This window comes from Hippoglossus hippoglossus, chromosome 17, assembly GCF_009819705.1.
Source record: "Hippoglossus hippoglossus isolate fHipHip1 chromosome 17, fHipHip1.pri, whole genome shotgun sequence".
Taxonomy (NCBI): domain Eukaryota; kingdom Metazoa; phylum Chordata; class Actinopteri; order Pleuronectiformes; family Pleuronectidae; genus Hippoglossus; species Hippoglossus hippoglossus.
The window spans coordinates 4,119,499-4,144,413 of record NC_047167.1 but is presented as its reverse complement, the minus strand read 5'-3'; the positions used below and the strand labels follow the sequence as shown (position 1 = coordinate 4,144,413).

At 41.2% G+C, this 24,915-nt stretch overlaps 1 protein-coding gene and 1 long non-coding RNA gene across 13 annotated transcripts in view; one reads left to right on the top strand and one right to left on the bottom strand.

The window, feature by feature from the left end:
• The window catches only part of astn1 (astrotactin 1), a 428,500-nt gene extending 420,843 nt beyond the window's left edge, over positions 1-7,657 (bottom strand). For 7 of the 12 annotated variants that reach the window (XM_034614557.1, XM_034614568.1, XM_034614558.1 and 4 more), the window contains exon 1: positions 7,197-7,656. In XM_034614557.1, coding sequence (XP_034470448.1) covers positions 7,197-7,515 — 319 coding nt within the window. In that variant the 5' untranslated portion in view covers positions 7,516-7,656. Of the gene's footprint in view, positions 1-7,196 lie in introns of all 12 variants that reach the window. The other 5 variants (XM_034614559.1, XM_034614560.1, XM_034614567.1 and 2 more) reach the window with 5 other exon arrangements.
• A 571-nt stretch (positions 7,658-8,228) lies between these two features.
• Positions 8,229-24,915, top strand: part of LOC117778781 — a 346,339-nt gene continuing 329,652 nt past the window's right edge. Inside the window, exon 1 of the long non-coding RNA XR_004616842.1 lies at positions 8,229-8,327. This is a non-coding gene — a long non-coding RNA (uncharacterized LOC117778781). The remainder of the gene's footprint in view (positions 8,328-24,915) is intronic.

The following is a 24,915-nucleotide window of genomic DNA, read 5'->3' as shown; positions in this document are numbered from 1 at the left end:
TCTGAAAACGGGTTCCGGTTGCATCATGCTATTTCCCAACAAGCAGAAGTTTTCCTAATGACAACTGTCAAGTGAGAAAGTAGTTGGAATCACCCAGTAAACTTTTTTACCGTATCCTATTTTGGACACTGAGAAACTAAAACTATGACATTTTTCCACACATTTTCAACATTTCAAATAAATATAAAGTTAATATTAAAAAAAATTTGATAAACAAACAATAAGGATAAAGTGCAGTTGTAGCAACAGCATAATTCAGGTTCAGGCTTCAGATTTCACTTGACAACATCATCATAGTCCAATGTCATCACATGAGGAAGTAATATCTTTTTATTCCCATTACAGGCGGGGTGGATTAGATGTTCACTGCAAACCCATAACAACAACAAGGTGAAACTACTTGCAGCAGCGGATGTCCTGTCAGCTTTGTAAATCTGACAAGAAGATTTAAGAAGGACACACTGCACTCAGGACTCATGTAAAGCACAAGCACCGCGGGAGTTTAGTGCCCATTTCGCTGGCAGCAATATAAAACTTTCCGTGGCATGGACCTGAATTGAACCAGCCAAATTATTGTTCCAGAAAGCTGAGGAAGCTTGAATGGGCGGCAGTTAAGCGCTGACTTCCCTCCAAGCCCCTGGCCCAGATGTGCAAATCACTGCCAGAGCAAATACAGTTTGAGTCCCTCCCAGAGGGCAACTTTACTACCTAACCTCCCGCACAATTTATGACACAACACCAAAAGGGTACATTTCTAACAGCATATCCGGTTTTCTCTGAAACTAACGAGTGGCTGCAGTCCTTCAGCCGAAATTTACTGTCAGTCACCGAATCCCCTCTTTTCAAATTGTTCCATAGATGCTTACACAGCGAGGCAATTTGACAGGAAAAATATGAGCCGTCGTAAAAGTGGATATAAATTGCACCCAAACTATCACACACAGGTGTGCATTTAAAAGCTGATACTTTTATTTCAAATGCAGGCCTCAATACAAGATGCATCATTTTTTTCTCTTCCAAAAATGAGGCACACAGCTTTGAGACCATAATTACAGGGGGTTGGCTACAGATAAGGGGATCTGATGTGACATTGATGAGGATGTGGGACTGCATCCACCAGCAGGACACAGCTGCTGGTCAGAGGGAGACTGTGTAGCATCGTAGTGCAGCATTGTAATATTCAACTAATTGAAATGGTGACACTATCAAACCTGTATGTTTGAAAGGTGGCTTAACTCATGTCAGATACAGTGTGCTGCAGTAGGGACACATTAACCTTGTTCGCTAGCATTGGCCCTAAGTTAGAAGTTACAGATGCAGTCCAGTCTCTCGATGAAGAATAGACAGTTTCCATTTACTTTACTTGAAAAAGGGAGTGCCTTTAAGCTTTGGCTTTTTATTTACCATTACCAAATGTTGTATTAATAATAGGTATATGACAAGAGATATAAACTAAAATGTGACTGATTAGAAACACAGGACTGTCCTGTAAGTATTTTGCTAATAAGGAAGACAATGGACTGAGCGTAATGACCTGTTACACAGTTCAGGATGACAACATCTGCTATTGTATCAATATGAAACAGAGTATTTCATACTAAAATTGCCAGTTTGTGAAGTATCAGTTCAATTTAACATACATTGTCTTAATCTGCCACAGACTTACTAAATATTCACTGAGTCGCCTAGACCTGAGAAATGTCAGTTTACCTCATGAATCTGTGAACAGATACAATGTGTGTGTGTGTGTGTGTGTGTGTGTGTGTGTGTGTGTGTGTGTGTGTGTGTGTGTGTGTGTGTGTGTGTGTGTGTGAGAGAGTGTGAGAGAGAGATAAATGGGAATATTACTTTGGAGGTTATCTTCTGATGATAGATTTTTGGCACTGAAAGTCAACAAACAGATATCTGTGCATAATAGGACTAGAGAGACAATCGAAAAGCATAAAACTCTAACTAACTCATAGAAGTCATTTAGATATTCATCGCGGTGTAAATGGTGTCATTGTAAAATGGCATTTTATGGTAGAAATAGCTAGCATTGCCTTACTGAGGTGTATACAGTGTCCGTGCATGGTATGTATTGGCCCTCTAATATTTGTATTGATGCTTGGTTGGCCTTTGCTGTGAGTTTACACAGAGAAGCAGAGATTCTAGCACCATGTGTCGTAGTGATCGGAACCATGTGGCTCACTAATCGTAAAGATGCTACGTCAGATTCAAACAGCCATGAAGTGGTCGAGTGGATCCTTGACACCAAAACCTCATAAGAGTTATGAGCTTCCACAAGCCACATTCCGCAGGCACCTTATCACAGTGCTGCTGGAATGCTGGTACAAATGTAATTACTGCATCTCATCAAAACAGCCCAACAATTTTAATGTAAATATCTTTTATTCCGGAGAAGACATAAACACAAAAGTTCTGCTTTTGTAATTCAAAGCTGGCCCCCTTTACTTTCACAAAGAAGCTTTTGTTAAAACACCAAAGGAAATCAAGTAACAAACAAAAGAAAAAAATAATAATAATTAAATAAGAAGCTGCAGCTGCTCTGGGGTTTATATTTGGGTTATAGGGAAACTTGTTGCACCACCGATGTGAATTTGTGTCGGGCTCCCCAGTGCGAGTCTTCATTAAAAGTTTTCTGCAGCGGAATGCATACGCAAGAAAATGTCAGACACAAGTTCAGACTCATTAATATGCACCACCGGTCCTGAGATATCTATTGTGCCGTGCATCTGCCTTCGCTTATTTCCCTCCACTCCGTAACAAATTAACTGCTGTCGAAATTAGGCCTTTAAATGAACTATTCCAACTATTCAAAGAGCCGCCCTGGTCTCATGGTGTAAACACTCTGTAATACTGCAAACTTCATTAGGGACCTTTACAGGACTATTCCCAGTATCCATATGTCTGTTAATTAAAATAGACATAGAAATGATATTGTAATTGTATACACAGTGTTGTGGAGCCGAGGTACTGAAAAGCAGAGTTGACTCAATCTATTGTGATGCTGGGTCTCCAGAGCACTGCACAAACACCGCTGGGTCAAAGTAAAAGAAAGGTAATTCACGATTTCAAGGCACTGAGTAAGTTTTACTTCTCTACTGTCAAAAAACCCCCAGAACACTGCTATTAAATCCTGTGTTGCCCTGCCTGCTTTTAAATCTGACATTTCTCTTCAGGGCTGGTTTTAGAATATCTCTACTTTTAGACCACTCAGACTAAATGTTTCAGCAGCATCAAGTAGGAAAAGGTTCCAGGTATTGAAATGTGGAATATGTAGTAAATTAGATATGATTAAGAAAATGGATTTGCAACCATTTTATTGGTTGATTAATTGTTTAAGTCACTGAGCTAAAGCTGCAATGATGAGTCCAGTAATTATCGATGGAAAAATCTACATTTTTCAAGCAAAAATATGAAATATTATTTGCTTCCAGCTTCTTATTTGTGAAAATACTACTTTGAATGATAGATTGTGATAGAAAATTCAATATCTTTAGATTTTTTACTGTTGGTCAGATAAAAACAGCAAATTTCTAAAAGAATCACTTTGGATTTTAGGAAAATGTGGCAGACATCTCTTTGTCCTTTTCTTCTTAATTATAAGCGATTTCATCGTTATCGGTTTTGATCAAGAAATAAATCAAGAAATAACTATCGACAGATTGATTTATAATGAAAATAATTGTTGCATCTGTACATTATCAAACTGAAAAGCCGAACCTTTGCTGGTTACAGCATCTCAAGTGGGTGGATTTGCTGCTTTTCTGTGTTTAACATTATTGTCAAGTGAACATTCGGACATAAAATAAACAATATGAAGCTCATAGCAGGAGCTTAGAGAGTGTGATAGTCGTTTTTCACTATTTTCCAACATCTCAGAGACAAATATAAAATCTGCAGTTATGATGAATCCACTGAAATCATTACTGAGTTAATAGCTGTAAATGGAATGCTTGTTTAAATTATTTGTTGTTAATGTTCTGGAGATAAAACCACCACCATGCCCCCTCCTAGCATCTTTGGCGTGCCAGCCAAATCTACCCGACATGGAACTCAAGCAAGGGACATTTCTGCCTTCACCACTCTTTTGGCACGTCACAGAATACTGCTTGCCTGGACATCTTCTGTCTCACCCTCTCAGTCTGGCTAACTAAAGGATGTGAGGTTTTATTGAGCCTTAAAAAAAAAAATATGCACTCAGAGGATCTAAGGAACATGTTATTATTTACATTTTAACAATATGTCTACGTTGCCTCCTGAGTGAGTCTGACCTGTCTGCTATGTTTAGTCATTTAGCTGGTCCTCTGTCTGTCCCTTGTCTGTCTTACTGATATCACACTGTAGCTTCACAGCACAACTACTGTACCACAGAACTTTACCTAGTTGATTAGGCTACCTGGGTGGGGGGGTGGCTGAACAGGTTTGTTTGTACTTGTCTTTTCTTTTGTTGTTGTTGTGCTGATGTTTTTTTATTTTTTATTATTGTATGTGTGTTTTTCATTTCCATTGTGATTTACTAGAAATGGGGTAAAAGATGAAAGTACTGGATCTTTAAATCCTGTATGTCATTTTATAACCTTCCTTGAATAAACTATGAGGGGGGGAAATAAATAAATAAAAAGGATAAAATAAAAATTCTTTGTGGGGTTTGTTCCTCTATTTTTATTCCTCAGTCCAAAATGCTTGAGCAGACAGTAAGTCAGGAACATGTCATTCTCCGTGCTGCATAAACTTGAAATAATGTAATTAAACAAAGTTAGGGATATTTATACAATATTATTAGATATTTTTTTTAGGATTTCCCAAATCTAGGGCTCAAAAGTTTTATATTTGTACTAATACATACACGGGTATTAAATTGTAACTAACAAAGACAACTTTCAAACAACACTCTTTCCTATCCATGTTTCACAGGAACAACAAAACTGTTCATGTGAAAATCAATATGGCTTTGTCATAACTTGAATCAGTTGAGTTCTAAGTGATGCTTGATAATATTTTCAATTTTCTCTTCACATATAAACGTATACTCACATATACATAATAATGCTGTCGGCGTGTTAAAAGGTGTCATGTGTTGTTGTAGCTGGTAAAGATGGATAAAGCCCTGAATGCTACTGATTTGAAGATATGCAAATTAGACAAATAAATACTTTGTCTAAATCTCTGTGAACGTGCTGTGATCTAGGAGTTCAAGAGTTGCACATGTAATCGGTTTAATGCCAATTTGTATTTCATATCTTTTTCTTACCCACTCCTACTGTCCTATCAGCTTGTGTGCTTTATAACAGAACATAAAAACAAATAAATAAATCAGGCATACTTAGAGAAAGTCAATTGTATAGAAGCAGCAGATTCCCCCTGAATAATATTAGCAGTTGAGTGTTAGATTTGGGTTTTTTATAATCTGAATGATGTTTCTCTAAATATAGGACAATATGATCAATATCCCTTGGAAGTTTGAAGGTCTTCTGCACAATTTAAGTTAACAAGATGTTAGCAGGCGTCAGCAGCTATCAGCAGATGTTAGGGACATAACCTCAGCTGTGTTCCTTAGCGTCATCAAGAGTTTTGGCCTTGTAATCAAAGAAACAGGCTGAACTTGAGGGTACACTGAGGCTAAAGGTAAATCTGGCAGTACTATAAAAGCCATGTGTCTCACTCAGTAGATCAGACATCAGTACCTCTATGCCTTTTAAACTAAACGCTTTCTCATTTTAGTACATAGGAAAAGATGGAGAATACCCCTTGTTCTGCCGCACTAATTAAGGCCTACCACCAGTTGATGTTATTGGATGTTAGTGACCACCAGCGGATGTTAGGGACATGGGTTCAGTTCTGTACCTTAGCGCCATCAGGTGTTTCAGCCTTTTAATCACAAGACACCCTCTTCTAAGGCAGGCCCCCCACAGGTTGATCAGACCTGGGTGCATGTCCCTAGCATCTTGGGGCCCAGTTGGGATCTTTCCTCCTGATCCAGAGTCTGAATGTACAGTTGGAACACTGTTTATCTTTTAGTATAAAATATGAGACAACTTTCAAACACACAAGCTTGTTTGTTCAACGAACTGTAAATGAAAACTGACTACAACGGAGAAAGCTAAAAGGATCATGTGCAAGAGGCTATTCTACTCTACGGACAGACGACACAGCTGAACAGATCCAAACACCAGACCTACTTTTTTAACAGATCCCATGCTGATTGCTGCCCAGGCTCGACAGAAACAAAAAAAATAATTGCAGAATACAGGCCCAGAGCTACAAACTGCGACTCCCAAACACTCCCACGCAACAACAACAAAGTCACAAAGCTGACCATTGACGTGGCACTGGAGACCACACACACACAGAGTTGCTCAATGCGCATCAGCGGCTCTCACAATAACGTCGGCGGCTCCTCAGGACCTCCAGCTCGCCCTGAGGTGCAGAGGAGGTTCAGCACCACGGACAGCGGCCAGGCGAACTTCCACAATGCAAAGCGCGTCACTTCGAGCCAAACTCACATGAGCCGCGCGTCCACGTTCCTCCTGACACTTTAGAGTAAAGCTGATTTAATAAAGCCGAGGAACTAACAGGGGGGGGTTAACCCGTGGCCGTTTTAAATCAGATGTAAAAACACACAGGATAAAGCAGCAGGAAAACAACAGGAAAACAACAGCGGGACATGAGGCTGAAAGTTGGAGAAAAAGTGAGAGGAGTTCGGTTGCTGCTCTGAACCAGCAAGTGCATTCCTACACATGTACTTACACACGGGTGATAGTCGTAAAATACAACATACCAGGCAAGAAAATACATTTATCACTTTATTTAATTTAATAGAAAACAATAAGCTGCGGGTTTGTTAGCATTATGATGCTATGCGGGCCTATTTTTGCAATAATAAATAGCAAGTGTTGATTTAGCCCCAGTGTCAGGAGTGAGAGGAGCTAGGCTAATTATCAACAGCTCCCCGACATAAAACGCGTATTTATATGCGATGACACATACAACCAGCTCGTTGTGTGGTTCAGGTTGTGTGTTGTGGTTGTTGCGGAGGTCTGTGGTGTTTTTAAAAACAATGAAAACATGGTGTGTAGCCAGGCCTAAGCTAATAGACGCTCCGGTGTGATCGGGAGAAGTGAGGCGGCTGTAATGTGCCCGGCGTGCGGCTAACGAGCCGCGCGGAACCCGGCCGGGACTCGAACACTCACCCAGGACGAAGAAGGGCAGCTCGGTGTTCTCCAGGTCGTCCACCACCACGACGTCCCCGGGAAAATCGTTCCGCACGGAGAACAGCAGCTTGGGCTCGGAGGCCGACGGACTGTGCATGATGCTCAGGTCGTTCTCCCGCAGGAAAGGCAGCGCCGACACGGTGACGCTCTTCATCTTGCACTCGCTGTCCTGGTTCTGGTCCTCGTCGCCGTTCAGGCAGCGGACGCTGGCGGTGTGGACGGCCAGGAGCAGCCACAGCAGCCCCGGCAGCAGCAGCAGCAGCAGCGGTCTCTGCCCCATGTTGGTGATGCTCGCCATCTCCGTCGCTCCGCGTTCCTCTTCCCCTCCGCGCTGCTTGATTCGCTGAGCAGCGTCTCGGGCCGGCGGATGAGAGAGCAGCTCAGTGAGTGAGGGTGAGGGGTGTGTTTGTGTGTGTTCGTGTGTGTGTGTGTGTGTGTGTGTGTGTGTGTGTGTGAGTGTGTGTGTGATACACCGGCGGGCTCTCCCAGTGAGGGAAACAAACGCCTCGTGTTTCCTCACACAGCATCGACCACAGAGATGTGTTGTGGATACAACATGAGCTGTGACTGGGATGGCTGCTGAGTGTTTTCATGCTGTTGACCCCTCCACGGTAATTGATTGCTGAACCGTCCAAATGGCTGTGCATAGATTACCAGCAGGACATGCACCCACAGAAACCTGGAGGGTGGAGGGGCCATCACCAAAAGCACCACTGTTTGTAAATCAATTGTAGCCCCCATCATATAGATGTGCATATCTCCTATAACACCACTGAGCATCATAACTAGATGTCCTGACCTCTGTGACTGGCTGGACACCCACCTTCAGACTGTGTCTGAAACCATGCTGCGTGCCATTACACCTCGGAGGTCGCAATCATCGAATTACTAAGAGGAACCTCACCACCCCTGACTTTGAAATCCAAGATGGCCACTCCGCACACATGGTACTGTCCAATTACTGTTTGTGGACGTCTTACTTTGGTTTGCGTATGCGCAAAATGCCATGTAATGCGTTATTATGAACTGGTTTAGCTAACAATGGCTTGCTGGCTAACGTAAACATTGTTTCTGTGCAACTGGAATGCAATCAACTCGGGTTATTCGGGTGTGACGTCATTCCATGGCCCGAGCTCCGAAGTATAATCACTCACTAATGACTAACCAGTTTCTATCGACCTAATAAAAACGTTGGTCTGTCTTTATGTGGAACACATATCTCGCAAACTTTTCAACTTACCGGCTTCACACTTGGCATATGTACTGTACATTCCCAGAGGAAGTGCTGTGTAGAGTTTAGTGCGATACATTCAATTTGAATACAAATTGAATAAACGCTCTGTAGCGCTCCGTAGGGGCGCGGCTGTGTGCTAACAGTCTGTGGATCGAGTTGAACACGTCTTCCTCTACTTCCTCGGATAAACTACACTAAACCTGGGTCAAACAGAACAGAGAAGCGTATCACAGCAAGAAATGCTTTTTTTTCTTTTTTTCCCAAGGACCTCACTATGTAATTCTTTACATAGAACTCCCTATAGAGTAAAGCAGGGTGAGTGGGTGATTTAGGACACAGTCTAAGGCAAAAGAAAAAAAGACAAACACTACTGGGCACATTTTCGCTGGGCAGGTAATTGCGTCGGCGGAAAATCCCACAATCTATTTTAAATGTATATTCTACACTTAGTATTAATACTTTAAGGTTAAAAAAACATTGAGTGCTAATCTCTAAATGTAAAAAAATGAATTTGTTTCCCACAGTGTGCGCTGTGATGCGCTGCTCTGCTTCTATTTACATGTATAAGACAGGTCAGGCTGTTCCTGCTGCCCTCGCTCCTCTCATCTCTCCACGGCGAGCGCAATGCATGATGGTATATATTGCTCGTTAAGTGACCATCGGTTGTAGACTACTTTGCATGATGCATTGTGGGAAACAATGAGTCCACTGTATAAGGTATAAAAAACCTCACAATACATTTGGACACCAATACAAAATGGCAAACTCACTATGTAACGTACTATGTAATGATTATTGAGTGATTTCGGACACAAATAGGTAAACACATGTATGACTAATCACATTGATTAAACCCTAAATAGAACACAACCGAATCAATGTGATTAGTAAGACCTGTGTTTAGTGACTATTCCATGTCAAAATGGCTGCTGTGAAAAACATCTATCTAACGCACAAGTTGAATTCATAGAGGGCCTGTTATTCTCATTTTCAGCTCCATGTTTTCATCCTGGGATTCCACAAGGGCAGCTTTGCATAATTCACGCTTCAATAATAAAAATGAAAAAAGAGGTCCTTGTTTATCTCAAAAGTCTGTTTAGCTGTGCCTCAGTTGAACCTCTGACTGAAACAGGCGCTTTTTACTCAGGCCTTCTTACTTCTGATGGACCTAATATCTGGAAATCTGCTGAGATATAGGCAAAGTGTAAAACTAAGTAACTAGTGGTGGTAGTTTAAAAACAGGAAAACAGGAATATAGGGAGCGGACAGCACAAACATCCAAAACAGCAGAAGTTACAGCAGGACATATCTTGTTCATATAATATCTTGTTTATTACCTGCTTATTGTGTGATGTAATGGGGGATTTAATCTTTCAATTAAATAAGTACAAATAATAATTTGATTCTGTTTACCCCTGTTGAGAGTTGTATATATATTTTATATGTATAAATGTCCTAAAATGTTGTCTGCTTTCAGAAAGTTACCCAACGTTGCTAAGAAAATGTTAATTCTGCTGTCATCAAAGAACTGTTTATTAAACCAGCATCATAATATTTCTATGCTGGAGTACATTCAATATATTACCACTCGAATGAGCTGTGCTTGGAGCACAGATATAAAGGGAGGAAAAGGTTTTGAAAGTGGAAGACTTGTAAGTGGACAATAAAGACAGAACAGTTGGAAAGAGGTCATGGGAAATAGTCGGGATTTACCTTCTAAATAAGCTTATGTTGAGCTGGATAATACTAAGCTTTCAAGCACTATCACAAACAAAACACGAATCTGAGGTTCTGCTGCAGACAGTCACAAATTATCTATGTGCAGACATGCACACACGAGTAAACACTTCATTTACAGCTGAACAGTTTCACCCTCTTCTCCACAGTTTGACATGACTGAGTCACTGCCTCACTCGAGCGTGTGATGATGCTGCACACCACCACCACCACCACAACTATTACCTACACCTATGAGCAGATGGCCTGAATAACCAAAAAGGAATCATGCTTCACAATTCACTGACGTTATGTAGTTTTTATTCCACAATAAGTGTAAATTAAGACACTAGAGTGCTCATTTAAATATATCAGACTTTATTTATGTAGCACATTTATAAACAATGAAAATGTAACAATAAGTACTTCATATGATAACAACCCTTCCTCCCCAAGTACATGCACATACAAACAAACACACATCAGCACAAATACAAAGCAAGGGCTTAAAAGAGCACTAAGAACAAAATTAATACAAAAGTAAATATTAAAATCCTTCAGTAAAAACAGGAAGTGAGGAAAAGGCTCACAGATCTTCAGGACTTGTACAAATGCCTTAAGTTAAGTGGACCTGCCCTTTCCCCCCCGAAGACGTCCCACCTCCCATCCAAGAGGCCTCCCCAGCTCCAGCTGACCCATGGGGGGGTTCCAGACACATAGCCTAAGTCTTTATGTTACCACAGTCAGAAGAACAATCGTAAGAATCAAAAGCGTCGATGTAATCCACCCATTACATCCTTTGTTGATCCAAATGGAACAGTTTCTTGGCTGCATGCATTTGAAGGAGCATTCAAAATGGGACAGCCTCTTTGTGCCACTTCGACGCCCTCTGATTTAGGACACAGCTACAGCGTCATAATCTTAAGGGGGCTATTGAGGTGTGTAACAGAACAGGTGTTAACAAACTGGCAGGAGAGTGGGCAGCACAGGGACTATGGTTGTGTCCGAAATCACTATATACAGGCTGTTCCTGCTGCCCTCGCTCCTCTCGTCTCTACGCCACGGGCCCATACATACAGTGATTAGTGAGTGATTTCGGACACAGCCTTTATATACAAAAGCAGGCAGGGATAACTAAATTCAGGTGTGACACATTAGGACGTTGCTTAGCAGCAGCGAACGACTTGAACCACAAGCACAGTGTGTGCACGACTTGCCGTGTCGTAGCCATGAGGTCACATGTTCCATTTGAAGGTCACAGTGGTCCAGGGCTTTTAGAAACAATTATGGAAATGTTAAGGAGTAAGAAAGTGCAACTGTCCTGTCTGTCCTGTCTCTTATTAGCGTAAAGGTTCTGTTTGAACATCACTGTCCTGCCACTTTAATGCATGAGGAATTTATATTTACAGATCTCAAGACACCATCTGATTTCAAAATGCTCCAGTACAAATAAACAGAAACTCTATGACGTCCACATTATATTGTGCTTTAAGCAATGCTTCAAACAGGCTTTACCTGTTACACTCATAAAGTACCAGATCCACAAATGGGTAAAGCTGGTGACACCATGTTGTGTTCATAATAACTGTGGTGAGCTACTATCCAGGGACAATAGCAGATATTTCATCAGCAGTCAGGACTGATGGTAGCTGAGTAGTGATGTGATAATCAATGCTGAATTAAGACATGCTGGAGGGGATAACGCCAAGTCACATACAGATATATAGCTGGATATAAAGTTGAGCTTTTTAAAATGGATATGGGCCCAATCTAGTGGCTCTCTGTTTCTCTGTCATAACTCATGTTGAGTGGTGCGGTCATTTAAATGTCACAGAGTAACCACCACAGCTCAAATCATGCAATCTTCATATAACATACAGAAGAAATGGTAATGTTATCTTCCATTTTTATTTTTCTGCGTGAGCTTCATGTTGCAATTGTTAATCGTGACCTTGGAGTTTTGATTTATCCAACAATTTGTTATGTGATATCATCAATGAGAAAAGAGTGTCCAATAGTTTGCAGACATGGAAATAAATCCAACTGTAAAATTTAGGTGAGAAGCACATTCTTGTTTAATGTACATATACCCAAAGCATGGATAGGTCTAGTGGAGTAAAAAGTCATATTTAGCATTGCCTGTATCATAGAGGACTAATCACACATTGAAAGCTTGTCTTTCCCCAGGAAACATTTGCACACTTAGTTTCTGACTAAATTTGGCATCTACATTTTAAAACCTTTGTCTGTGCTTCCTGTCTGTCCTCTCGTTCCTTGCATCTGTGTGGAGACTCTCAGAGTCATCCAGGTCGTTGTATCTTCAGGATCTGTACAAGTTGTTTCACCTCTCATCCAAAGAGGCTTCTTCAGTTCTAAAGGTGTTTTCAGACATGTCCTCTGGAGGATCCTCTGACGTACAACAACACAGCGGGAAGTCCTCTGCTCAAACTTGTTGTCAACAGCAACAAATCCCCGGAGAATTCAGGTGAGGGCTGGTGCAGCAGACAGAAGAGGGATGTAACGTATTAATTCTGCTGCGGAGATTGTGTGATTTTTGTTTACAACACATCGACACCAGCGTTGGCTCTTATCACCACAAACCCTCTTGACATCTTCATCTGTCTCTTCCATGTGCGTGGCTCCACTTTTTCTGCCGGAGATATTGTTTTCTTTTTGTTCTATTTCATTTTCATTTTCACATTTTATTTTTTAGATGCGTCATCAACCTCCACACTCATTCATGGTAAAATCCTGCAGAGGGTCGAGTGCTCTACAGCAGTGGTTCTCAAATGGGGGTACGTGTACCCCTGGGGGTACGTGAAGGCACTCCAGGGGGTACAAGAGATTTTTTTTAAATATATTTAAAATTAGCATCCATTCAAAAATCCTTTAAAAATAGTTATTTAATAAATTTTCAATAAAATATAAGTGTAAGTTCATGAATTGAATTTTATATTCAGTAGGCTATTCAATTTCATTATCCTAAAAAACCCGAGTCTCCCCCATACCAGGATGGTTTGACCCAACCTGGCACATGCCACCTGTCAGATCTTTATTATGATCCCAAAAGAGGGCACTTTAAGTTGATAATTATTTTTATGTGCACAAATCTTTATTTATAATTGAGATAATTATTTATTTTGTTATTTTTATATCTTTTTATTTCCAAATAGTTCAAGAGAGACCACTACAAATGAGCAATGTTATGCACATTGATGGAGTTTTAAATGTTTTGTTGATGTTTTTTCAAATGATTGAAATTTGAAAGTGTCTAGTTACAAAGTTTAATAAATGAGAAACTGATGGCACAGCGCTGTGTATTACATCTTTTTTTCAACCAAAAATGCTTTGCGCTGGTTAGGGGGTACTTGGCTGAAAAAATATTTCACAGAGGGTACATCACTGAAAAAAGGTTGAGAACCACTGCTCTACAGGATATGGCAAACGTGTGGGAAGATTTGAACATTTACTCATTCGGCAAACAGAGAAAACCTTAGAAGTCGTTTAGGTTGATTATTTCTGTCCATCTGGTGAGCGTCAGTCCAATATCCACTCTCCATTTGGTTTTTGTTTGGCTGATGAAATGTTGTTTTGCTCTTTGTCGGCTAAATGCTCCTCTATGTTCATCAGTAGGTTCCTAACTTTGTCCAAAACAAAAAGCTGAAAGATGCTAAAATATAGTTGATGGAGCCTGCACAGTGAAGTGGGTTCATCACCACAACAACATTAAATAGTCACTTTGAAAACGTCTTTCAAACAAAAGTTTTTTTTGCAGTCTCAGGACATCCACAACAATAACATGGACTACAAACACACACACACACAGATCAGGGCTCCATTGAAATAGCACTGAGACTAACATTTGCAGAGGGCTTTCAGCCTCTAAACCCCTTGACTGTTTTTGTTGACAATTGCCATTTAGATTTGGATGCAAAGCCAAAGAAAAGAAGATTGTGTTTTCTGTGTCACCACTGTCCATCCATTTAATATTTAAGCAGCTCTGTGGTCTCTTATTGACCGCCATCCCTCTCTCCCTCTGATCCGTCTGAAACTGTTTTAAAGTCCAAAATAGGGCAACGTTTGGGATGGAAGCTAAAAAAAGAGCGGCGGATGGGGCTGACCTCGGCTTCGTGAAATATTAACAAGTGAACAGTGATTGAAGAAAATGAGTGGAATAAACAGAGCCTAGATTATCTTACATTCATTATTGATGGTGGACTGGTGGCTCGTCCAGACATTGGGTGAAAGTAAATTCATTGGTATTCAAATGAGATTGGATTTTTTTTTTTTTTCGCTTCTGGGTGTGTTTGCCCTTTTGGTTACTTTCAGACTTCTCTACTGTTGGGCAGTCCAGAGGAAATAAGTGACAGCAAAGATAAGGGCCGAGTGAAACTTTTGTGCTACATTGCCTTAAGGCCCCCGGAGAAACTTTTAAATGATCATTTGGAGGATCTTCAGACACTGTGTCAGTGTCAAAGTTGAGAGGATGGGGACTGGCGATTCTGTATATTTTCCCTCCATGTCTACAAATCCCACAGAAAAGTCCAAAAGCAACAAGGATTTAATCCTGCAGAGGATTTGAATTGAATTCAAAGCTTGATTTATCTTATTTCTCTGTACACCCACATCATAACTTATTTTGACTCTGTCCTCCTGTTCTGCCACTGCACACACTCACTGAGAGATCCAGATATATATCAATCCACGAGTGAAAATAGTCCCTGTGAGGAAGCTGGTGAGCCACACCATTTTTACATTCTAGTCTTTCTTTGAAATAATTCTTAAGTGATTATTATAGATGTCTTACCTAGTTGATTATAATTCTTAGACTATGATTACCTTATTGTAATTCAGTTCACATAGAGCATTTGCTGGGATATTTATTTACTCTGCTCTCTCTTCAGCTTTTACTCAGCTTTATTGGACTGTACCAACTGGGATCCGAGAGATGGGGGGGGGGCTGACCTGGTTTGGATATGGTTTTCTGTTGTTGTTGCTTTTGTTGCAACAGAAGTGCTGTAAAAAGTGTGAAAATATATCCGATAGTTATATTTTGTCACAGCCGTGTGAAGTTTGGAGCGTCCCTTAACAGACTCTGCAGACTTAGATGTCAGCAATCTTATAAGCTCATGTAAACCAAACAGTGCGACATGGATCTAATAAACATCAAGTTGGATATATGTCGACTGAGCGATGATGATACCTACTGAACCACAGATGTAAGTCAATATATGTACAAAAGGCAGCATGCAACATCTATCTGGCTACCTTAAGGGATAAACAATGGGGCCAGGCAAGAATCACATGTTTTACCTGCATCTATTACATCTGGGTTTGGTGTCAGTTTTGTCAGATTTCATGCTGCATTCTAATTGATTGGTCAGTAGTCGTAGGTCGTAGCAGTGACAGATGACAGTCCTGAATTTGTGTCAGAATTTAGTTTGAACTTTACAGTAGGACGTCTCCTCTCTCACAGCAGGACCACTGCTTTTGGAGCCGCAATATCTCTACGATACTTGTATGTAGGTCATCTTTCGTCCGGGACAACCCAAAATCACACAGTGATTGATTCCACTGTAACAACTAAAAAAGGTTCAATTAAAAACAGGGCTCTGAAAACCTGTTCAGACTAATACTGCTCATTGCAATCCGCCTGCAGAGGTCTGGCAGCAGATACACCCTCAGGCTCCGGTGAGAAGATCATGAAGTCGTCAAGACTGAAGGTGAAGAACAAAGAAAGCACCGTGGCCTTTATGTGGCGAATTGGACAGGGAGGTTGTGATGGTCGGTGAGATGGACGGACATAAGGTACGGCTGTCTTCCATGCACAAGGATTGGGCTGGTTTCTTTTCTATGATCAAAATCTAACTAGGACTCACAATTCAGATTCTAAATTCACACATTGCACAAAGCTGTCTAAGGACTCATTTGCAGGAATCTATTCTGTATTAAAATCAGATCTATGCAGATTTTTAGTTATCTTTTCCTAATGTTGATTGAAATATTGTATGTACACTAAAAATGTTGACTTTATGTTTTCAATTACATATTAAAGTTCTGTGTAACTTTATTAAATAAGTTCAATGTAAAGGGTCACATTTAATAAAGTGTTTTCTATCATGTTGAGTTAGTGTGAATAAATCAAACAACTTAAGAGTGATTTGATCAAGTTTAATGTAAATATTTATGTTTGTAAGTTTAACTATTTTTAGTAAAATCACTCTCATGTGACCCTTTGAGGATCTGGTGCCTGTACCTTTTGTGCTCTTTAAAAATTAGAAAAAGAGGGGTAAGAGCTGAAGCTTGATTGATTCATGGAACAGGAATTAAGATCAGACCATGTCTGGCTTTATTTCAGGTGATACCAGCACCTCATTACATACCAAGATCTGCTCAGGTCATCTCTACTAATGTGCTGCAAATTCTTGGTGAATTAAAACACGGCTCAGAGAGCTGTGTGTCAAACCACTCACATCCTTTCATGCCAGCAGGAAATGTTTTCTGGAAGAACTCAACAATACCGAGGATGCTTTCCTGGGAAAAATCAGCAAGGAGAAGGAATGTAACAAACCTGTGTATAATGCATGGAAAACTGCTATAGTTTTTAAATGAATCCATTATATGACTTCATATTAACCATTAACTATGATATAATGTTTTCCTGTTTTTTGATTTGCAACAAGTATCACTGCTTGGTGGAAACATGGGTCTTAAAGCTAGATTTGGTAACCCTGGAAAAACTAGCAAGATACATGATACATCCCACCCATCGGTCCTCTCGTGGACCCCCCCTCCTATCTTCTAGAAGCCGAGTTTTCTGTGACTTGCTTGCTGACGTCTGGCTATCGTCTTTGCTTCAGCGGTGTATGTTTCTCCGGTGATGCCCAGCGAGAGCATGGGCAGGGCGCACGCAGACAGGCAGGTGGGTTAGTGACAGACTGGTACACCAGTGAATCATCACAGTCCTTCAGTCCCAATGAAATGATATGATGTGTTTATTACAGTCCTGCGAGCGCCCACAGACCCTGACTTGGTTCTCCCTGCTTTTCACAGACACATTTATTTATGAATGGCTATAAGGACAAAAAGAGGATTTCAACAATAATAAAGCGCGTTTCAGAAAGAACTTTGTTTTAGTTGCCAAACACTGAAGTTTAGTTTTTGCTTGTTTGTTTTCTTTTACTTTTTTTGCTACATTAACATCTATTTCTAACCTTCATGAGGTGGTGTCAATACACAAATATAGTCACTGAATATAATAGGTCAACTTCTAATGAGGAAGGGGCAAATATTTTGGGGTCACACAGTGGAAGTGATTTCCATTGTGGCTGGGAAAGCCAGAGGGCACAGAGAGGGGTTACCCGTCATCGGTTCTGTTCTTTTGGATTGGAATTGGTTGACAGACTGAAAAATGTAAAATAATGCCGACCTTATCATTCAAATTATTTATTTATGCAGGCAGTGAGGTGGCTTTGCTTGTGAGCAAACTGTCCTTCAATTTAAGGGTGAGGGTTAAAACCCTGGTGTTGCACAGTGTCCATCCTTCTGCAGTGTCCTTGAATTTGAACCTGCTCTGCTCTGCACCTTGCAGGCACCTCTGATCTCGGTTCGAGAAAGCGCAAGCTGCCGAGAATGTCACCTGACGTACAATTTTCCTTTTCTCCAATTACTTTAGAAGCATTTAGCACTCACCTGAAACCTCTATGACTCGGTGCGAATGACTTTAACACCGCTGTGCAAATGGGAAAAATGTCTCCTCCGTGTATTATCCAGTGATAAACAGATAAAATGAGTGAGCAGCTTGAGTCTAGTCTGGATTATGCAGAGTTCCATTATTTTATGATTAAATGGTAGAGGGAAAGACTTGAAGAGGGAATGACAGAATAGGTTTATGTTCGTGTGTGTGTGTGCGCGCGTGTGTGTGCAGAGAGAGATAGAAACCGGCGCATGAATGCATGTGTGAAGAGATTGAGACTGTGCACATGTGAAAGTGATTGCAAGCGAAGCAAAGATGAAATTCCGATAGATTTGCTCGCATGAGTTCTGGGTCGCTGCCGATAATCAAAAGCAGCGAAAAAGGGTGGAGGGTTGGGAGGAGGGGAGCAGAAGAAAGACAGTCAGTGAAAGTTGAGAGAGGGAGACAGTGAGAGGGAGCGAGGGAGGGGAAGAAGAGAGCACATACATCAGTGGCTGTGACTAGCAGGTGCAGGGATGGCGGGGATGGCAGGCCGGGGGTCTGATCAAGAGAAAGATCTCACTGTTTAATCTTGAGACTCTTCCCATTGCCAAACGAGCAAGGCTTTGGCCCGCTGTATGGCTTGTTCTGTGATCAGGAGCAAACGGATTCATCTTTTCAGCTCGCTCGCCCCTCAGCCTCTGTGTGGGCTGCAAAGTTGATTACAGACCTAGAAAAGACCTTTGTCCCGTCACACAGTCAGAACAACTGGTTCAAATCATCCTGCAGCAGTTACAGGCGCAGCCTCCTCAGACGCTTGGTGTGCCACACAAACGAAACTCTTCAGACAAATTGGTCCGGATTATACAGAACCTTTCAACCACTTCATGTGTATTCCTATATGTGTATGCCACATTGCACACATGGATGCATGTCTTATTTTGATACAAAGAATTGGTCCAAAAACACTAAATCTTATTCCACAATTCCCCATATAGGTTTATTTCTATATCTTTTTACTAATCCCACAAATGTCTTTCTGTAAGTGGAAGACATATTTCACAAACCATTTAACTTATCGACTTTACACCTGGCATGTGTGTCCACGATAGTCTGAGAAATTGCAGTGCCAAGTTCGGTGCCATTTGGACACAGGATACATTCAATATTATTACAATTTAAATAAATGGTCGACTAGCACTCTGTCAGGGGGGGGGGGGGCGGGGCAGTGTGCCTTCAATAACCTACAGTCGGAATCTCACAGCCCCTGGGTTAAAATCACTGCCAGATCATTTTGATAATTTTGTTTTTTATTTTTTATTTCAGCATATAAGAGAGGCACATATCTCCATCATGGCAGTGACATTTAAAGCATCACTTCCTCTCAATCAATTTGTCTGTGAACTAAAAGCACATCTTAATTTTTTGCTGTAATGCTTTAGATTGAGCTGAATGACGGAGCTTTTATTTTGAAAAGCGGTGAACTTGGGTCTGAAGATTGTGTTGGTTGCTTAACAGACCTCTGAAATAGCCAAAATGCTACGTAAGAAAAAACTACACAGTACATCATTCAGATTAATACATTAACCACATGTAAACAGTAAGAAAGCAAATTCAGCTTCATTTTATGGAAAACAATATAAAAACTGTTTATAAAATCTGAATTTGGTTGATCATAAGCCAGTTTTACAGTCTCAGAAAGAAAGCTGCAACCAGCTTTACCGCAGGCCAAGCAAACATTCCATATTTTTAAAGTGGACACCGCACTAGTTTTTCTAATCCTCTGCAATCATCTGTGCGCTTATTGACAAAGCACATATATCCTCCTATATAAGATACCCTGCTAGAGTCCAGCACATAGATGATGCAACATAACCAAACATAATGTACAGCAACATCTGTGCCAAGTGTGGATTATAAGTCCCCATGTCCTGATGGACCCAAAATGTCTGAGATCCTTTTGGACTGAAAAGCAGCTGCTGGCTAACCAACCCGTCATAGTGGTGGTTGAGAAGGAGCAGAAGAGGGCACATTAGTGATAGATGTGGTAATACCAGCTGACAGCAACTGCAGGAAGAAGGAGCACAAGAAGAAGGAGCCGAGAGAACGAGTGGAACAGATTTGGAAGTCCCAGGTAGTCCCCATGCTAATAGGAGCAGATGGGGCCTCAAAAAACCGTAAGAGTGGCTCCAGCAGTTTCCAGGTACAACATCTGAGGTTTCTGTGTGGTGGCCCTGCAACTTCAGAAACACTGACATACTAGTTGCCTATTAAGATGCTCATGAACAGCAAATACACCCAACGTAACCAATTAAAAACTGGTTTAAAAAACTAATAAAACAGTGTGTAAGATGAAGATGATGTTGTCCTATTGTTGTTTTTGACAAGTGTGGAAACCAGTGAGAGGAACCTTGTACACTTCACAAGATGCACATCTAAATAAGGGATGTTGATAACAATCCAGGAGTACGCCAGTGGCTTTTCCCACAGTGCACCACCATTGAATTCCCTCTTTCTGGCAAAATATGCCAACATGAAGTTTGGCATTTGGAACCAGTGCAGTTGCAGCATATGGCTGACATGCTTTATATATGGATAATCCCATTTTACAGATGTGAGAACAGGTCAGCCCACCCGCTGTGTGTTTCTGCCTGACACAGCTCTGATCATAGCATTGTGCCTCCACTGATGCTTCCAGCATTTAATCCATCTCGAGGTGATAGAGCAGCTATCGCCCCGTGCAGTCAGCCCTCTAGCCTCCTATAGCTTTCACCTTGTTCTTTCTTTGGAGCCAGAGGTTCCCTTTCTCTGCCTCCTCCACCATGTCTTCACAAGACTTCAAGGAACAGCTGGATGCAAACTCAGCCTCTTCAACCATCGTTTGGTCGACAGTTGTACGGCCTGTAATCCAGCCTGTGAGCAGGATTACTGTTCCTTCCTCCTCTCGAAGGCAACCTCCATTCCATCTACCCATGGTCAGCCATAATCATCTTCCTAGTAGAGGTGGACCAGAGCACAACATCTGACTGTGGAGAAATTGTGTTGATCTCTCTTGGAAATTTAAGTTGGACCACAAAAATAAATATTTTGACTGTTGTAATGCAGGAGAAGCACATTGGCAGCATTAACAACATCAACCACGGCTGCATTCCATTTAGGTGAAGTCCAGTAATCTGGTTGTATGGACAGTCTCACTGACATGGCCTACTGGGCTGGTTGCACCTGGGCTTTCCCTGCTGTTATGGTGAATAGGAACTCACCAATTCAACAGCTAATTCATGACAATAACACAACATGGTGCAAAGGTATAAAAAGACCATCATACCATACTTACTGCCCCTTGGCCTTTGGAGGGGAAGGAGGAAGAAGAGTAAACCAGGGTGACCGCTTCATCAGAGCAATATCCATTACTTTTAGGTAAAAGCATTTAGCAATCCTTCAAAAAACAGTCCACCGAGTACACTATTAAAGTACCCAAATAAAACTGCCTGCTTTTTATTGACATTGAACTGGAGCTTTGTGATGTAGGAATTAGTCTTTAGTCAGCAGATCTTTCAAAATTAGGTTTGAATGTGACCCTGTAGATAAATAAGTTATTGCTGTGCTCTGCAGTTTTGCAAAAGCACTGAATCATTGGAGCTGGTTTTAACATGAGTCACTGGACGGATGTGTCTGACCAACGGCTCTAACAAGGAGAGACAAGTTGTTTTCACTTCGCTTCGCTGCAACGGGTAATCTTCCATTTTATAAAAAAAGAGGGATCCCCTCTTTGTGCTGCTTTACCACATTAGATCCATTACTAATTTCTTAGCGTACATGTAATGTTGTGGAACTTATATGCAGTGTCAGATCATCACTGTTAGCTCAAGCTCCCCCATCAACCAATGTCTGCTGAGTGAGTGATTACCATGGCAACCACTGGGATTGGTTGACTGGAGGAATTACCATAAGAAACAGATACTGTGTAAACCCCTGGCTAGGGAAATATTTGGAGAGCTTTTCCTCGCAATGACACACTTCAAGTATTCATGCAGAAAAAGCACTTGCAGCCTCAGCAGCGCTGCGGCTGTCGATCCTGTTACTGGGCCACAGCCGAGCCTCCCTCCCCATCGATAGTCCTTCTTTTGTAACAGCATCACTTTGCTTTGAATGAGTGTGTAGCGAAGCCGAGCCTGAAAGGTGAACCAGTGGTACCCGGCAGCAGATGCTTTATCACTCACAAGTATATGTTAGCCAGCCATGCCAAGCCAGGGCTTCTGTATTATAGGATTAAGCAACGCGATGACAGTAAACTGACTGCTCTCTGACTTCCACTGTCAAAGGAACTACTGAACCCAACTCATGCATCATTTGCATCAGATGATTAAAATTGTTTGAGTTTTTTCCAAGCTATTAAGCCTGTTTTTAGCCTGGGTTGACCAGAAACCAGTTTAAAAAGAGGATGCATGGTTACTACCCTTGCGTATCAAAATTGTATATATTTTTTAAAAGTACAATATATTGTTTTGTTTATCTTTAAAATCTTACAAATATTAAACCTTATAAGACAAACCACACTTAAAATATGATTCCCATGTTAAAATTATTGTTCAATTCATTGAAAAAAAGTGTGACTTTGTGAGTTCTACTGCACATTCCCCCCCCCCCCAAAGAAAATAGAAAACTTCTTTTAAATAAAGGCATTCATGTCAATCAATCAGTTTGAGGCATCGTTGTTACGTATCGCTATGACCTAGTTTTAATGTGTAGGGGACACAGGACAAGAGAAGGCTAAACCCACTTGTTAATCATAAGAATTTTTTGCACAGAAATGTTTAAGAAATAGATTATACAGATATTAGATTTAACAAAACTAAACCTACAGTAGAATGGAAGCAACTGAAGGTCTCTTATTTACAAAATGAGAAACACAAAACCCAACACTAACAAAAATAATACCCAGACTACTGACTGTTTTTTTTTAAAGAAAAAAAACATACTTTTCTGTCTGACCACCAAACCCCACAAAAACCAGTATCACAGTGCTTACAAAACCAGAAAGATTAGCAAGCTTAACCACTTCACCAGTCCATCAAACAACTCTCTCACAGGTAAAGAGGGAAAAAAGGGAAGTGCACTGCAGCGCTGTGGGAGGTTTATATGCTGCTCCCCCGTCGACCAAATGGGATTCAGGAGTTTGTGGTGCTGGCATTTAGAAGGGTGTGTGGCAGACCTGAAAAACACACACAGAGAGAGAGGGGGGGAGAGCACAAAAGGTCGGAGGTCAGATGACATAATACACTCTTCTTCTCTTCTCCTTTTCCTGGCTACCAACTGTCTCCTGCCGAGTGAAGGCAAGTAGAAGTCAAACTATCAGGCCGACACACTGAATGGCTGTGGGTTGTCTTATCTTGCTTTTCCACCAAAAGTATGTGGTAGTTGGACTTAATGACTACGACTGGATTTGAATTGAAAAAGACCTCACTCAAAATCTTTGTGTTTTGCTGTATATGATTGCTCCTTGTGAGTTACCGCAGCTGTTTGTGTAAAAATAACAATGAGTGCAAAATAAATCAATTTAAACAGAGGTTTTTCACTTTCCTTCTGACATGATCAAAAGCCAGTATGTGGGAGAGTACTGAAAAATGAGCTTTCCCTTTGCCACGAATGTTAAGCTTTTTTGTGTTGACTTTCTTAAGTCTTCTTTTGGAGGTTTAAGATCATGCAGTGTTTTGTAGTGGCTCGATTTTTATCACAGGCTTAAGAAATCAAAGACATGTTTAATCCACTGGCAGGGGTTAGTTTTGGTATTTTCAGGGTTTCTCTAGATTAAATAATGTCTGGCTGTTTTGACCAAGGGGTTTATTGTGCAGCGTGGTAATCAGAAGCCAGATTTGCTGGCCCCTAAATCGAACCTGCGAGGAAGATGTCGGCATGTCGATGATTGTGATACAGTTCAGTATTACAGATAATAACCTGACTTGCATTACAATAGAACAAGACAAACCAATCCACTGGAGCTCTAGTCCCAGAAAATGCCATTTGCTCTTGGCAGGAAACGTATAGCTGCGACAAGACAAGGTCACTTGGAGAAAGCCAATACCATACTTGAAAGGGGGGATTCCTTTCATAAAAATACTTTATAATTAAGGGGACAAAACAGTGCCGAATGCTCTAAAGATGGTGGGTTAGGCTCCTCTGTGTCAGAGGCCTCACAGCAGAGAACAAAGAACTTGGTTCGTACGACCACACTCTGCATGCAGAGCCAGAGAAATCTTACAAAGGACAACAAGGCTGAAAACAAAATTCAAGACGTGCCAGGGTCGACAGATTTGTTGTTAGGTATTCAGATTTCTTTTCATTGTTAGAATTACTCCTTCAGCTTCTCTGTCGAGTAGGTGAACCTCCCCCAGGGACCTGCCATCGTCCTAACTAAGGAATCCATATGTATATCTTGTGGCGCTCTCTGTTGTTATTCTGGTCTTCATCTCAGAGGAACACGCAGAATTTTAAAATAACATTTTGTACCTTCTGAAAAAGATAATATTAAAAAAAAAAAATAAAGTTTATCTAACTTTATTCTGCACCCAAATTAACAATCGAGCTCAGGGGAAGAAACTACTCCTTCCTAAACTCCCACACATGGCGGAGGAGGTGAGATCTTTTGATGATATGAAAATTTATGACCGTGGGTGATTTGAATTGATGCAGCTGAACACGCAGGGAACAGTTTGACGATGTCATGCAAAGAGAAGAAATTACTCCACAGGATCTGATGACAGTGACATTGCTAATAGAGTTGTCACAGTTGAACACAGCCTTTTCATTAACAGGAACCACTTGGAGCGGTCCACCCGCTGGACACCCCTGTGGAATGGAGGTAAGCTTGTTCGGTCCAACTGGGAGAAGACGCTGAGTCGTGCCTAAAACGCACCAGATGGATTAAGGGAAACGTCTTGTGTTTCCTAAGGACGAGTTGCCTGTTAACACCAAAACTTGGACAGAGATAAGCTCCTGTGAACATATGGATGGATTGTTTGAAGCTAGGGGCGGCGGTGGTTCCAGGTCCCACCGTGAGAAGGCCGGGGCCTTTC